The 15,181-nt window shown below is 42.4% G+C and overlaps 1 protein-coding gene across 1 annotated transcript in view; it reads right to left on the bottom strand.

Annotated features, from left to right (window-relative positions):
- COX15 (cytochrome c oxidase 15) overlaps positions 1–3,793 on the bottom strand; it is an 84,214-nt gene extending 80,421 nt beyond the window's left edge. The window contains exons 1-2 of the mRNA XM_087398484.1: positions 3,563–3,793; positions 3,388–3,456 (exon numbers count right to left, since the gene is read on the bottom strand). Of these exons, the coding sequence (XP_087254610.1) occupies positions 3,388–3,456; positions 3,563–3,793 (300 nt within the window). The remainder of the gene's footprint in view (positions 1–3,387; positions 3,457–3,562) is intronic.
- Between the last annotated feature and the right edge of the window lie 11,388 nt (positions 3,794–15,181).

Raw genomic sequence — 15,181 nt, 5'->3', positions numbered from 1 at the left:
GTGCTGACTAACAGCAGGTGCTGCCCCAGCAGCCTAATCTGTGCAACCACCCTATTTGCAGCTGCAACCTGGTAAAATTAGCGACATGCAGCTCCATTAACATGCAGGCTTCATTTTGTAGCAGCCCATATGGGAGCCTAACCTGCCATAGACTCTAATCCAAGACTTCACTCGTCTGCAACATAGTTGTAGCAACATCTGTACATCCGTACAGACTAACCTGCCATACTTGAATTATGAGATTTTACAAATTGTTTTTTAATGCAAAGATATTATGCTAGGGGTTTCTATGGTTTAGGATTTCTGTAATAATAATATTATATTATTGCAAATTATTATTTTGAATATTTCTGAATTTTTATTTTATTCTTATTTATATGATTTTAGTTATATTTAAATTTATTTTGTTACAGTCTTGAGGGGGGAGGGGAGTCAGTCCTAAACTTGTAAGCATAGCATGTGGGTTCAACAGAAGGGCTTAACAAAAGAAAAGGAACATTTTTACATACAAAAGGGTACCATTTAAGGGGCTATACATAGATTGAATAGAAAAATGGTGCACTTTATTCACAAAAAATTCACAGACAAGGGACTTTGAAAGTATGCCTTAAACATGCATGATACAGAGGGTTTACATATAGTGAACCTCCTGAGGTAATTATCATCACACTATTTAAATAATTTACCAAAAGTGAGAAGAGTATTAATTATTTGTATTCAGAATTTGGAGTGTGACTGCTCAAATGGTCAGTTCAGTGCAAAGACATTTACCTAGTACAGTGAAATTTGGGTATTTTCTTTATTTACACTCTTTTTGGCTTATTTGCCCTCTACAAATTGGGGCTTTAGACCAATTTGCAGTCAAATTGTACTGGCAGGTGAAATTCCACATTTGCCCTTCATTTGGTCTAATTGCTACTACAGGAGGATGCTCGGAAGAAGATGTATGATGGAGCTGGTGATGAGAAGGCTTTTGCTGCTTTGGGAAAGCAAAGGCCAATGGCATAGGTAGATCCAACAAGGGCAAGCCCAAGAAAAAAATGATGACAAAGATTCTTAAGAGGAAGCAAATATTATTCAGATGGTAGGAGTAGCAAGAAAAAGTGATGCTTCTACTGTGATAAGTGGTACACTATGCAAGAGATTGCAACAAAAAGAAAGCAAATCAAGTGAAGAAGCTTGGAGACGAGCCTGAGAAAGAAAGTTTATTAAAGTCTTCAAAAGATTGAAGGGTCTATTAGTTTGAAAAAAACCAAATACAATAAAAGCTAAGGGGTGGAGCCACTAAAGCTGGCATCCACTCTCAAGGCTGATATCTAAGATGAGAAGAATAAGCAAAGAAGTACACCGTGATGTCTCTACACCAGGTCACACCTAGCCTAGCATAACTATCTGCATGAGAGCCATGGGGGATCCTTGCGGGGGAACCAACCAGTCAACTAACCACTAAGATGTCGGAATCTCTTGTATGTTGTCTAGGGAACCAAACCCTTCGGTCGGCTGAGGATAGAAGGAGATGATCTTGATTCTTGGCTGACAATGGATGTGGTGAAGGCTGGCAATGTCAAGAAAGGAAGTCAATGTGATATGACGTTGTTGATGCTCAAACTAAATAGCTTACTTGGGCCCTTCTCTCCTCCCTTGTGGTCTTCGAGAGGTAGATCGCCGTCCAACAAGCGCCACCGTCACTCCAGTGATTTGTCTTCCCCAAGTTTGAGAATAAGGAGGAAATATATGCCGCCCTCATGTGTGGGTCCACACCACAAGAAGCGTGCCATGACGTGTTCTCTAGAGGTCTTGCTACGTCATGTCCGTTGCCGCATCTGATCAGGGTCTCTTGAGTGGGATCGTCCTCTGATTGAGCTCTGATGAGCTCTCTTGGTCTCGCTCTGCACTCGAAGAAGTTGATCCCTAGGTCACTAGGCCTCGAGTAGGAAGGTCACCACGCATCGCCGATTGGGATGGACTAAAAAATCTAAGAGTGATCCAAATCCACTCCTCAATAGACAATGGTGGCATCCTCGTATCTCATAGTTTAGAGGGCATTTATATGCAAAAAGCTCCTCCAACTCTCAACCCTCTATATGTCCCATCTCAATACATAATTGACGAGAGGATACTCACAACTGCCCAATCGAGATCCTCAAGGCATGTGGGAGAAGTAGTCAAAAGTCAACCTATTAAACACCATTGGTCTGGGTAGGAGAGGAATCGGGCCAAAATCCCATCGCTATCTCTGAAGAGGCAGTAGAAACGCCCTCGGATCTCATAGTAAACAGGACACCGAAAGATGATGTGCTCCTCTATCTCAACCTTCTGCATGTCACACAATGTGCATATGCGCCTCTCACGGGGTAGTCGCTCTGCTCTTCCACTCTCGATATGAAGTCTGTGTGAAGAGACTCAGAACTGCCCAAGAGAAATCCTCAGTGAGTGGGGTAGGTAAATCTGTGTGTATCCCGGTGGGTCAATGAAACCCTCCACTGTGATATGTAAGAAGTGATCTCTGTAGAAGCTAAGCTTCACTAGGAGTTCACTCGGTCCCCACCAAGTGGATGGACTTCCATCAATGGTGGGCACATCAGTCAAGTGCATGGCTTGCAGTCATGGCAAGCAACAATGGGACCAAATCCCAACAAACGCTACTCAGCTATCTCATGGATGTTGGTGGACTCCTCTAGAGGTGGGGATGTGATCCCATGATGTGTATTCTCATTGCACTATTTTAATGATTTCAAAAGATTGTTTTGAGCATTTTATTTGTCCTATTGTTTCTCTAACAAGAGAACAAGAGGATTGAGGGTGGATATGCAGACTTTTTGGACAGAAAGAGAGGAAGGCTCCATTGCAGCGGCATCGGTGGTTGCTGCATGGTGGTACTCAAGGTTGGTGTCACGGGCTTTGAGGAGAATGTGATGCTGACATGTGGCAGGAAGCCAAGTTGCAATATGCCGGAAATATATGACACAGGATCCGGTCAAGGACTTAGTGTCGTTATTAGGCGGTATGCATTTTCTGTTGCTCAAGGAAGCATACGGTAATCTCTCTACAATTGAAACGGAATTGATTCCACTGCATCTATCACATACATAGGCTGGAGGATCCTTGGTCTTCTATATGCAACTGATAGCCATAACCATCTTTGACGCATACAGACTGGAGGATCCTTGGTTTTGTATGCCTTTCCTTTGTCTCCATTTTAAGCGATCTTTCTTACATACGCTTCCATTTACGATGTTATTTTATGCTGTACTCAGATTAACATACCCAAAGTTGAGTCTCTTGTAAAGCCAGATCATGTGGCGAATGAAAGACTAATGACGATGCAAACGCCCGTTCGTTTTCGAACTTGACACGAAGAAAACATGTGGAGTCTTAGCCACATACCTTCCTCCCAAATGCAGAAAAGAATCGATTGAATTGAGAAGGCACGATGAGGAGCTGCCTGCTGCAAGCCTGCTGATAGGAAAAATGTGGAATGGAATGTCAGGTGGAGAAGGCAGACCAAATGAAGAGGGCAGGAAAGGAAGGAAGAGAGAGGTAAGAGGATGAAGGTAAGGACCTGGGGGGAGGATGAGGCAAGAAGTGCATTGTGGAGTGAAGGGCGATGAGCTCCAGGGTGAGAGGAAAATTGACGACTGGTTGATCTGAGAAAGCCAGAGAGCGAGAGAACCAATTTGCTTTGCTGTGGCATCTTCTTCTTCTTTCTTTTGATTGCCAGAAAATGAACCTCAAGATGACACCATACTTGTATAGCTTCCAATTGCCTCAAGCATCCAATTGCTTCGAGCATTTGTCAAAATTTCTAACTTGCAATGGAACGAGAGACTCTTTTATTTTTTAAAATAAATAAATCAAATGCCGAATATATATTAAGGGCTTGTCTGCACGCCTCCTCCATCTCTAGAGGGGAGAACCCTGCTCGGATTTTGTGCGCCAAAATCTCCACATAGGACTGTGCGCCCAGTGCCTCACCTTGTTCTAATTTCTCTGTCCCATTCGATTTCAATGCAGCATCACCCCTACCGGCATGGGTACTCGTATCTCTACCAAGCCTCTCCTCTAGACGCTTAGGTTTGGAAGAGCACCTAGCACCACTATCATCATGCAAGCTCGTGTAGTGCATGCGCTCACCTAATCTTAGCTAGTAGCTCACTCCTACTAGTTTTCGCTCTTCTCTCTATCTGAATCTATCCTCAATGGAACAAGAGACTTTATCATGTGTGAGGTACATTTTGTGGGGAATGTGCCCCAGAGGACTTTCCTTGATGATGGAATGCCCTTTCATCCACATGGAAGGACGTGAGGGGGGGAGTTTGATTAAATCCCAATGCGAAAAATAAGGCGGTCCAATTCCCTTTTGAATCTGCCTTAATCGCACGACTACGAAGATTTAAGCTCTTCCAACCCAAGCCCTTTACGTGACTATCATTGGCCCTCCTTAGGGTCTATGGAAAGTGGGTGACTTTTTGCCGCCTCCTTGGGGTATGACTGTAGTGGCATTAGTCTCAAAGGAAATTTTATTTTTCATAGAATTTTGATGTGATAATTCAAAAAAAAGAGAGTGTGTGTTTTATGTTCAACGTTATTTTTTGAAATTCAGTAATAATAACCTATGATATCAATGAACACTGGAGGAATCCACTCACACAATAAGTTATTAAGAGTTATAAAATCTATATGGTCATTCCCCTTTCGATTCATAGCTATCCTTTATTCCAATACCCATGCGCCAACTTATTAGCATGCACATAGATTTTAAAATCAATATCACAATAATAGAACTTTTTTAGATATCCCTCCCCTACACTACAACCCCTCCCCTGCACTTTCTTCCCACTCCTGGTTGTTGGGCTAAACTCCATGGCCTAGACCAAGGCGTTAGGCCTCAGCTTGGAGCTCTTTTGAAGTAGAATTCACTCAGATTGATCTCTAGAAGGCTCCTCACTGATCGTAGTTCTGCTCTAGCTAACCGAAGTTTGTTTTTGTATCAGATTGGTTTCCACGTAGACAAAGAATTGAGCATAACTTTGCAAGGTTTGCTCAGATCACTTTGAAGTAAGAGCTCTTTGAAGTCAAATCGATGCCATTTGGCTGTGGTGAGAGTCGCAAGCAGAGGGGGTCCTGGTAGACTATCATTTTGCAATGGATGACAAGAAACTAGAGAAGCAAACGTCGTATGATGCAACTGTAGCTTCACCTCTCCCTAACATTATGCAAGTTTTCATTCTAAAAAATGAGAACTATGAGCTGAAGCACAAGTTCCAAGAGCTAGGGAAAAGAGTAAGAGTGGCTGAGATTAAACTGGAAAAGGCAATTCCCCACTTAATTTTAGATGATGAAGCTATCTTCAGTGAAATGGAGAGATGCATGAGAAGCTCAAGGGAGAGATCCAAGAGCAGCTCAAAGGAGAACTGAAGAGCTCCTTAGATGCTCATATGTCCACTCGACTACAGATGGAAGTAATAGAGGAAGTTGAAGGACTGCACAACTCAAAGATGCTCAGGATCAAAGGTTTACAATGCATTTAGCATTTAGTAGAAGTCTCTTATGAAGAGACCTGTGAAAAAATCAACAAAGCTTTACCAGGCGTTGAGTGGGCAGATTTGGAGTTTGAAATTGGTCAAGGAGGAGTGCATGCAATCCTTACTTTCAATACAAAAGCTTAAATAACTCAAATTATCAGGCAATCCAATAAGCTGAAAGGATTACGAGTATGGATGTCAGACGAACTCACAAAAGCTCAACTATAGATTAAAACCTCATAGCTTGCAAAGGTAAAGGTGGCCAAAAAAGAAAACAAATGGGATATCTTTCGAGATGGCAAGGCATTGATCAAAGACTTCAAAACCAAATCAACAGACTCTCAGTCTATAGCTAATGTTTGATCTCCATTTGTTTTCTTCTGCTTAGTTCATTTTATCATCTGTATTGTTGGTTGAACAAGTTGTAACCAGAATTTAAGGTTATTACCTTGTCTTTTGAGACATAATACAAATTACTTTTTACTTTTAAAAAAAACATTAAAAAAAAACAATATCATAATTCCCATTTCGCTTAAAAGCTATCCTTCATTACATTACCCATTTCTTTTATGGGGTAAGCCTTTTGAATTCCACTCACCTTGTTCTCTAATCCTCGTCCCATGCTTTGCTTTTGGTCAAGTTGACCCACTTGAGAAAGTGATCAATGAATAATGATATATTAAGTGTTAATCATTATTTTGCATTGAAGTTGTAGCTGGACTACTCATACTTTCATTAAAAAGATGGCCATAGTGGTTTTGCCACCTTGTTTGTTATTAGTGTGTTGTAGCGTGCTACATTCATTTTTGTGAAAAAATTCTAATTCAAGCTATCCAGTGTTCTTTGCCACACAGCCCATGCTTTGTTTTGCCCATGACTTGCTAATGCCCAGAAGGAGTATTCCCTCTTGCCTTTCAACCTGGCCATCACTCGATCGAGGAAGCAAACTATGTTTTGATCCAATGTTGTGAGTACTACTCTGGCAAAAAACAAGGAACTGCATCAACCATCAGACCCACCAATCTACTTTTCAAATGTCTTCTCACTACCCTCACACTTCTGCTAGCATCACTCAATGATCCTCCATCACTCAACTTCCATTGATGCCATACTCATATCAGCACTCCAAGCAGGCACAATTCCACCTAAGGCTTAGCTCCACTACCTCCATGCACAAGAGATGGAGCAAGACCACCTCATCCACAGCATTGGTTAGAAGATATCACAACTCTCTAGGTAGGTGTGGTAGCCATAGTGAGATCCCAAAGCACTGGGCCCATGGCAGAGGCATAGATAGCCACCAAACAATTGGCTATTTCAGAGACTTCCAAATGGGTGGACATAAAAAACAAGAGCATGTGAAGGCCACCATTTCATCACCATTCTAAGGCAGTAGCAAAGAGCCACTAAGGCTCTAACATTAGAGTTGGGGGCATGACCTCCACTCCCATTGAGGATGTGACTACCTTTGTGGTCTCCACCCTTGGAGTCCTAGAGCATGGGATTGAGGGAGCCTAGTGTGTAGGATGAGACCCCAACTGAAAGAAGCCCCTCATCCTCCACTTTAGGGACACATCAAGAGGCCCTTGTAGCACATAGAGATCTACATAGATAAGGAACTCACATCTCTATAGGTGGAGGAGAGGTGCATCATACTAGAATAGTGAGAAATTTCATGAAAGGAGGAGAAGTGGGAAGTCTTTCAAGATGGATAACTCTTGATAGGCCTTCAATGCATACCTAATGGTTGTCCTACATAGTGGCCAGGTTCTATGAGATTTAGAGTACCAAGAACTTAACTTGCACTGTCTCGAGCTATATTAGTACCTTATGGTTAGATCTAGGGAGTTCCTTGGAGCCTTGCACAGGATGAGATATAGCATTTCATACAAAGATGCATCAAAGACCATGGCGCCCTCTACCCATTGTAAGTGGGTACACATGGGAGACATCATTTTGAGATGACACTCATGAGATAGGTAGAGTACATGGATGAGGAGGAGTCGTAGTACTTTACAAATGATCTCTCATGGGGATGATCTCTATCGAGAGACAAGATACACATGCTAGACTATATGAATTCAAATCCTATGTCCATACCAAGAGGACCTCTTCATTGGAGTATGTTGAGACCTCACACTTTTCTTGAGACTTACACAAGGCGACTGAGAATTCACCATACACTACCCTCTGTCAAAACATACGTAGCCCTTACCCAAAGATCTTGGATTCCTTTCCTCATTGGGGAATTTGACGAGGATAGGCACATCAATTGTCACTTCTAGATTTTTGTGATGCCTCTATCTTATTACCAAATGTTGATATAGATGAGGCGGGGATGTCATGAGTCTCCATAGACAAACAAGCCCCAGTCACATCATATGGGCATGGACTCATGGATATGGGTAGGATACATGATCTTATAATTTATAATGTTTTATCTTGAGACTTATGCAAGGAGGCTGAGACTTCACCATACACTACCCTCTACCCAAACATATGTAGCCCTCTACCCAGATATCCTGGATTCTTTAGGCCAGGGGGAAGTTCTCCTCATCAAGGACTTTGACGAGGAAAGGCACATCAAGTGTCACTTCTAGATTTTTGTGATGACTCTATCTTAGTACCAAATGTTGATATAGATGAGGTTGGGATGTCGTAAGTCTCCATAGACAAACGAGCCCCAGTCACATCATATGGGCATCGACTCATGGATATGGGTAGGATACATGATCTTATAATTTATAATGCTTTGGACTAATGGCCCTCCTCAGATGATTTCATTATTTCTCACATCGTGGAGGCTCCAACATAGTTGACTACCCCCTGGGATCCCCTGCTTTCACCTCGCATATCACGTATTTATCATCTTACCATCTCCTCTAAGAGTGAACCACACCTATATCTTCTTTAGTATATCCATCCACCATCTTCCTCTCACATAATACATATCATGACATACATTTTGATCAATAGTCTTTCACTTGAGCACTTTGCACACCTTTCCACTTTACTCACCTATATCGATCACATACTACACCTAGATGATTGAGCTATTCTAATCACTCACTCTCTCCATGAAGCTTCCCTACATGCTTTTAGACACACCACCCAGTCTACTCATCCACGGCATCTTGGCTCAGTTCCCTGTAACAACAACTGGTATGAGGATGAGTGTAAGGTTTTATGCCAGCAAATGAGATTGGAGACAAAAGCATCACCTTCCAAGTGAGGTAGAGATGATACATGAGTATGATTGCATGTTATGTAGGAAGGAATAGGATTTCATTTGCCAAAATGATAAACATTTTGTGTATCAAGAACTTTAATAAGACTTCTAGAGGAAGTTTTGAATGACCTATCCCACATGGTTTGACTATTCTAAAGGCTCTCTCTATATAAGAGGCCTATCATGTATTGTTGACATATAGATTTGCAATAGATTGAGTGTTTCATGGTTCGTGTCTCTCTCCCCATGGCTTTCCATATTTGGTTTGATCCTCCGTGATCTTTATGCTCATTAAGTAATTGATTAGGCTAGTACGATCTGCATTTTGTCATGGTATCAGAGCCATGGATAGCTCATTTCCTTTGAGAGGTGGTGTGAGTTTCTTCAAGAGGTTTTTGCTAAGTGGAGTTTTTGATGAGTGAGGTTCTTTCATGTAGAGGCTCTTCACTTTGAGATAGACATCTTCAAGAAGCTGCATAGCAAAGTTTGCCCCTCTCACGACCTTATTAGCTAGATCCGGTTCCTCTCTCTTCATCGAAGAAGAAGTTTCCTTGCCACCTCGCTCAGCCTCCCGACTCTCCTCTCTTCTACCATTGTCCCTGCCGGTAGCTCCCTCTTCATTAACCAAGGCAACAGTCTCAAGGAGAATGAAGGCAAGCTCCAGTGATACTAAGGCTCACAAGCAGCAACCGAAGCTACAGTCCCCATCCCTCCACAGCTCCCAACAACAAAGGAGCTTCCTTCAAGAGACGACGAACCTCCAGCAACCTCCAGCATCGACTCACCAACCAAAGTAGCACATGTAGCCTCGAAATCTATAACAAACATTGCCCGTGACCCGTCGAACCAGCTCATTCAGCAACCATCCTCTGCATCAACATCCATCTCCAGATCGGCCAGCCTCTCCAGAGCGACCTCTACCAGCAACGACTAGCTTCAACAAGAAGAGAGTGCCGAAACTGTTGGGTTGCCTTCTATGCTCTTTGTAGCTCTACTTAGTTCCTCAGCATGAGCGCCAACGAACGAGATAGCATCAACTGGCACTACTCCAATGACATCCAGCTTTAGACCAATGCAACGTCCATGCTCCAAGGTGCCCACGCTATAGCCTCCAAAAAGCCTTTCAACTGGCACACGAGGCGACTTGACACAAAAGGCAGCAGCTCTCCTGCATCTCCAAACGTGGCGACTCCAGTGACAGAAGCAAACAACAACAATGAATGACTCCCTCCATTGACAACGCAAAAACTCCCTATAGCCAACCAAGCTCACGATAGTAACTCGGACGCTACGACTTTTCAAAAGTCCTTTCCTTGGAGGTACGACAGCTTCAATCGCGCCCGACGACGACGGCCTCAACAACAGCTTCAATCTCTACCCCTATCGACATCTTTGCACAGAGTCTATCTCTCTCTACACTCCCTCATCAACATGTGTCAAGATAGGACTTAACTGTGGTTAGATTACAAGATAACCATGGTTAGGCATGGTTCAGTTATTGGGCCTAGGTTCAGTTCTTGAACCATAGTAAAGTTTGATAACCTTGGGTTAACTCATTTGGCTTAAAAGATTGACACATGGCAGAGTGCCACATAAGCATGGAAGTGCCACCTAAGCACATAGCCCTTGCCAAGCACAATTTGGAATTCAGCATATGAATCCTTGTGCCACATCATCAAAGGCCCTCTTCTTCATAGAAACTTCGACAAGCCATAACTTGCAATCCAGGAAGAATTTGGACACGCTCCAAAAAGGGAAAGTGATTGTCTTTTCGAGCTCTACGTGCTTGTCAAGTCAAAAACATTGTTAGCAATTAGAGACTGCCAATATTGAAAGAAATCAATTGGTAAGACCTTTGCAACAAATGACAAATCAAAGCATGAATGCACTTATCATTGTTATAAGCATGCCGAAAGCACAAGTGCATGAGATGACCATAGCTCGAAACATGGCATCCACACATAAAGCATCAAGGCACATGGAAGAACAAAGCATCATGCCTCAAGCTACATCAAGCGAAGAAGACAATGCCATCGACATCAAGCTTTGAGAAGCAACATCCTTACCACCTTCAGCCCATATGTTTTGTAAATCAAGCCTGACCACCTGAGAGTAGCTATGAAAGCACCCCAGGGGAGGTATTGACATGTAAAAGCCACACTTGACCACCTTGAGTAGCAATGCATGCACTAAGGGGAGGTGATGGAATGTAACACATCTGACCACCTTGCAGTAGCCAAAGGATCATGGCACCAAGGGGAGGTGTTGAGATATGGTGCCATGAGCACATAGATTAAAGGCTAAGGTATGGTATAGGAAAGAATTAAAGTAGCCACCCTAGGATGTGGACTACATGATGTGGAGATGTGGATTGAGGATATCCACAAGGAGAGATGTGGATGAGAGGATCCCACATGGTTTGACTATTCTAAAGGCTCTCTCTATATAGATTTGCAACATCACGAGCACTTAAGAATAGCGTTCAATACTTTGAGGGTCTTTATGCAAATAAAAAGAAAACTGTACTGTGTATGGTAAGACTTGAATATTTAGGATTCATTATTATTGAATCTTTAGGATTCATTATTACTCTTGAGGAGGTAGAAATGGATCCAAAGAAAGTGGCTGCGATACTGACTTGGCCTATCCCTCAAAGTTTGACCACTTTGTGATCATTCTTGGGATTTGTCCAATTTTATCGAAGGCATATCAAAGGATATTCTGAAATAGATCGCCATTGACTGATCTGACCTCAGATAAAGTACCTTTTATATGGGGACAGAATCAACAGGAAAGCCTTAACACCATAAAACAAGCTGTGGTCTCACGACCGGTGTTAAAAATAGTTTATCTCCAAAAACCGTTTTTCCTTGAAACCGATGCAAGTGGCATTGCGGTAGGAGCAGTTCTCCTCCAAGAGGGAAGGCTAGTAGCCTTTGAAAGCAAGACCCTCTCAACAAAATTGGCCAACTCATGAATTAGAGTTGGAGACATTATTTATATGGATCAGAGTTTTATGTTGATGTTGATCATGATACTCTGAAACATTTTTGTAAACAACCTAACTTGAGAGGCCGCCAAGCTAGGTGGGCGGAACTCATGCAAGAGTTTAACTTGATGATTCAGTATCGAAGCGGGAAGGATAATAAAGTGGCTGATGCATTGTCACGCATTATGCATAATATGAGAAACTCAAAAGGTTGATGAGTTCGTCGTCCAGAGCCTTTGGCCTAAGGCTCATGTATTCAAACCCAGGGAAAAGGGTGACCTCGCATCCCAAAAAAAAAAAAAACTTATGCAAGATATACCATAAGAGATGGTATGCTGAAAAGAAATGGCAAGGTAGTAGTACCTAATCAGAATGATCTCAGGCAGAGAGTCATTCAACAATGCCATGATAGCCCATCTGCGGGACATCCAAGAGTCGAGAAAACGTATGATCTCATGAAGCGAGATTTCTTTTGGCTGAAATTTTAAAAAAACGTATTCATGAATATGTGACACGTTGTTTTTCGTGTCAGATAAGTAAGGCAGAGTGGGTGAAGCCACCCGGGCTTTAACAGCCTTTGGAAATACCACTAGGTAGGTGGGAGAGCATTTCCATGGACTTTATTGTATGTCTTCCTACGACACAAGGTGGATATGATTCTATCCTTGTGATAGTTGATCGTCTTACCAAGATGGCTCACTTCATTCCAACTAGAGAGTTTGTTAGTGCCCCGCAAGTGGCGGATTTGTTTATTAAACATATATTTCGTTTGCATGGATTAGCCAAATCCATAGTGTCAGACAGGGATGTCAAATTTACCAATCATTTTTGGACTGGAGTGTTTGAGACACTAAGGACTAAGTTGGGAATGAGTAGTGGGGATCATCTAGAAACCAATGGTCAGACGGAAAGAATCAACCAAAATTTAGAGCATATGTGTCATTGAGGCAACATCCATGGGACAAGTGGTTGCCACTCATAGAATTTGCCTACAATAATAGAAAACATTCCTCTACAGGGTTCAATCCGTTTGAGCTGAACTATGGTTATAGACTAGCAAATCCAACTACAGTTGGAGTACCTCAAAAAGTGCCGAGCGCCACGAACTTTGTGGTTCAGATGCGGGAGATGCTAGCACTTGCGAGAGCTAAAATCCGCCAAGCTATGGATAGAGCTAAGGCATATGCGGATGAAAGCAGATCCATTAGAGAATTTAAGAAAGGAGAAAAAGTCTTTCTCAGAGTTCCTTCGCACTCTAAGTCTTTGACTGTAGGAGAGTGTGCTAAGTTATCACCCTAATATTGTGGGTCGTGGTTAATTCTAAAAAGAATAGCCAAGGTGGCCTATAAATTAGAATTACCACAGGGTTGTAAGGTGCACCCAGTGTTTCATGTTTCTCGTTTGAAGAAATTTTTGCATACAGGTGACTCACTACTTCGTGTCTCTCTCCCCATGGGTTTCCATATTTGGTTTGATCCTCCGTGATCTTTATGCTCATTAAGTGATTGATTAGGCTGGTACGATCCACATTTTGTCATGACCAGCCCCATGTCCTCTCATAGACACCATGCTTTGGCATTCCTATGCATGCATGTTATATGATGTCCCTTACTAGTGGACTGATCTATTGCACTCATAGAGGGACAAAGGTAAAATTGGCAATTCTAACTAGATAGGGGCAATGCTACTCAACTAGGTTGAGCATTCTCTTTCAGAAATGTGCATGGTCCTTTCTAATGGCTTCCTCCCGCTCTAGTTCTTGTGGGGTGAGTCTGTGGGGTCTGTGTGCTTTTCTTTTCTACCGAGACCAAAGTTGCTTCACTAGACTCTCATTCATTGCCTCTCTGAAGCTCTTCTCTTGTCCTTGGAGAGTGTTCTCTTTCGACATCTTGGTCCCTGGTCTTGTTGGTGGCACTATTGTTGGATTCACCTGGGCTACCTTCTCCGCAATGGGGGAGGGGTGTTCTTGTTTCTTTGGCTTCTCTTCTCACATGGTTGAAACTGGCATTCTCTTTTGAGAAGGGAGTGCGAGGAGCAAATCACAATCTAGTGGGAACAGAAAAGAATCCTCTTCTAGCAGTCTGAGCTGCTGCCGCATATGAGGCATTTACCTCTCCTGCCTCTGCTTGCTTTGCTAGCCTCTATCAGCAGAGATCTTTTGGTCTTCTCTATTGTGTTCTGGATCCCTTTCACCTCTCGAATAACTACCACCTCTGCATCCTCTCCTTGCATGGGGACTATATCTTCCTTTGCTGAGGGAGGGGGGGTGACCTGCGCTATCAAAGCAGAGTTCTCTACCATGTTCCATCACAAAACTAATCTCAGACGTCTACAAACTTCCACCACTGAAAAGGGCTTGAGCTTCTTTCTTGGTCGTCAGTCATCAACTAGTAGATTCCCGTAGCTTAGCGAAGCTATCCTTTAAGACTCGGATCCCATACAAGTTTTGTTTGTAGCTCAGGCTCAAGATGAGAGAGGATACGATGAAGATAGGAAATCCAATTAAGGTCGCCTCCATTTCCATCAATGTCCTCCATCTTTTCCACTCATCCTACTTGGCATAAATTGGATTCATCCTATATCATTGTTGATGTATTGGTACCAATGAAATATGATACTCACAAATCTTGGGTCGTACACCTTAGAGCAATACAGCTCCATGCAAATATTTACTTTTGTATATAGCAATTTTTTTTAAAAAGAGCATGAAGCTAATTATCTAGTAGAAGGGCACTTACTAAGAATATATGTAGCTAAGTGATAGTTATATTAGGCTTAGCTAGTCACATTGTGATAGTTATCTTAGGTTGGGCTAGCTCTCATTCTCAAGCTATGTCTTTAGTGCAAGGAAATAATACTAAAGCTCAATATGCTATGCATGAGCATGAAATATCGGGCCTTTTACAATGGCTATGCAAGTCTTGTTGTTGCACATAATCTCTATTACCTCCTTTTGAAGAACTCCCATGTTCTCTAGTATCCATATGAGAAAATGGACTTCATATGTTGCCAAACATGACGTCTTATATTCCACCTCTATGGAAGAGAGTCCAACTATTGGTTGCTTCTTACTTAGGCATGATATTGCACGCATGTTAGAATTCTAATTATCTCCTATCTGTACAATAAGGAGTGCTATGGGTGTGGACTCCTCACTTACACATTACATGGGATTGTATTAGGGACAACCACTGCCTCCTCCCCCACCTCCTCCACCCCACCCCCACCTCTGGCCTACACTTATGTGTCTGGGGTATTGTTTCAATAATTACTTATCTTTTATTTTTTGTTTGAGGTTGGTAGCCACTTGGAATATGTCTATCTCTTCCATAGGCAAGGTTTGCATTTCCAATAGCCGATACTCGACATCCTATAAAAATTGATCATACATCTCCAAGTCCCTGGGTTGGCAATTCCTTGGTATCTTGCTCAGATTAG

This window comes from Dipteris shenzhenensis, chromosome 27 (assembly GCF_047967505.1).
Source record: "Dipteris shenzhenensis isolate YYH24624 ecotype China chromosome 27, Dip_SZ_1.0, whole genome shotgun sequence".
NCBI lineage: Eukaryota > Viridiplantae > Streptophyta > Polypodiopsida > Gleicheniales > Dipteridaceae > Dipteris > Dipteris shenzhenensis.
This window is presented reverse-complemented; position numbering and strand designations above follow the sequence as displayed.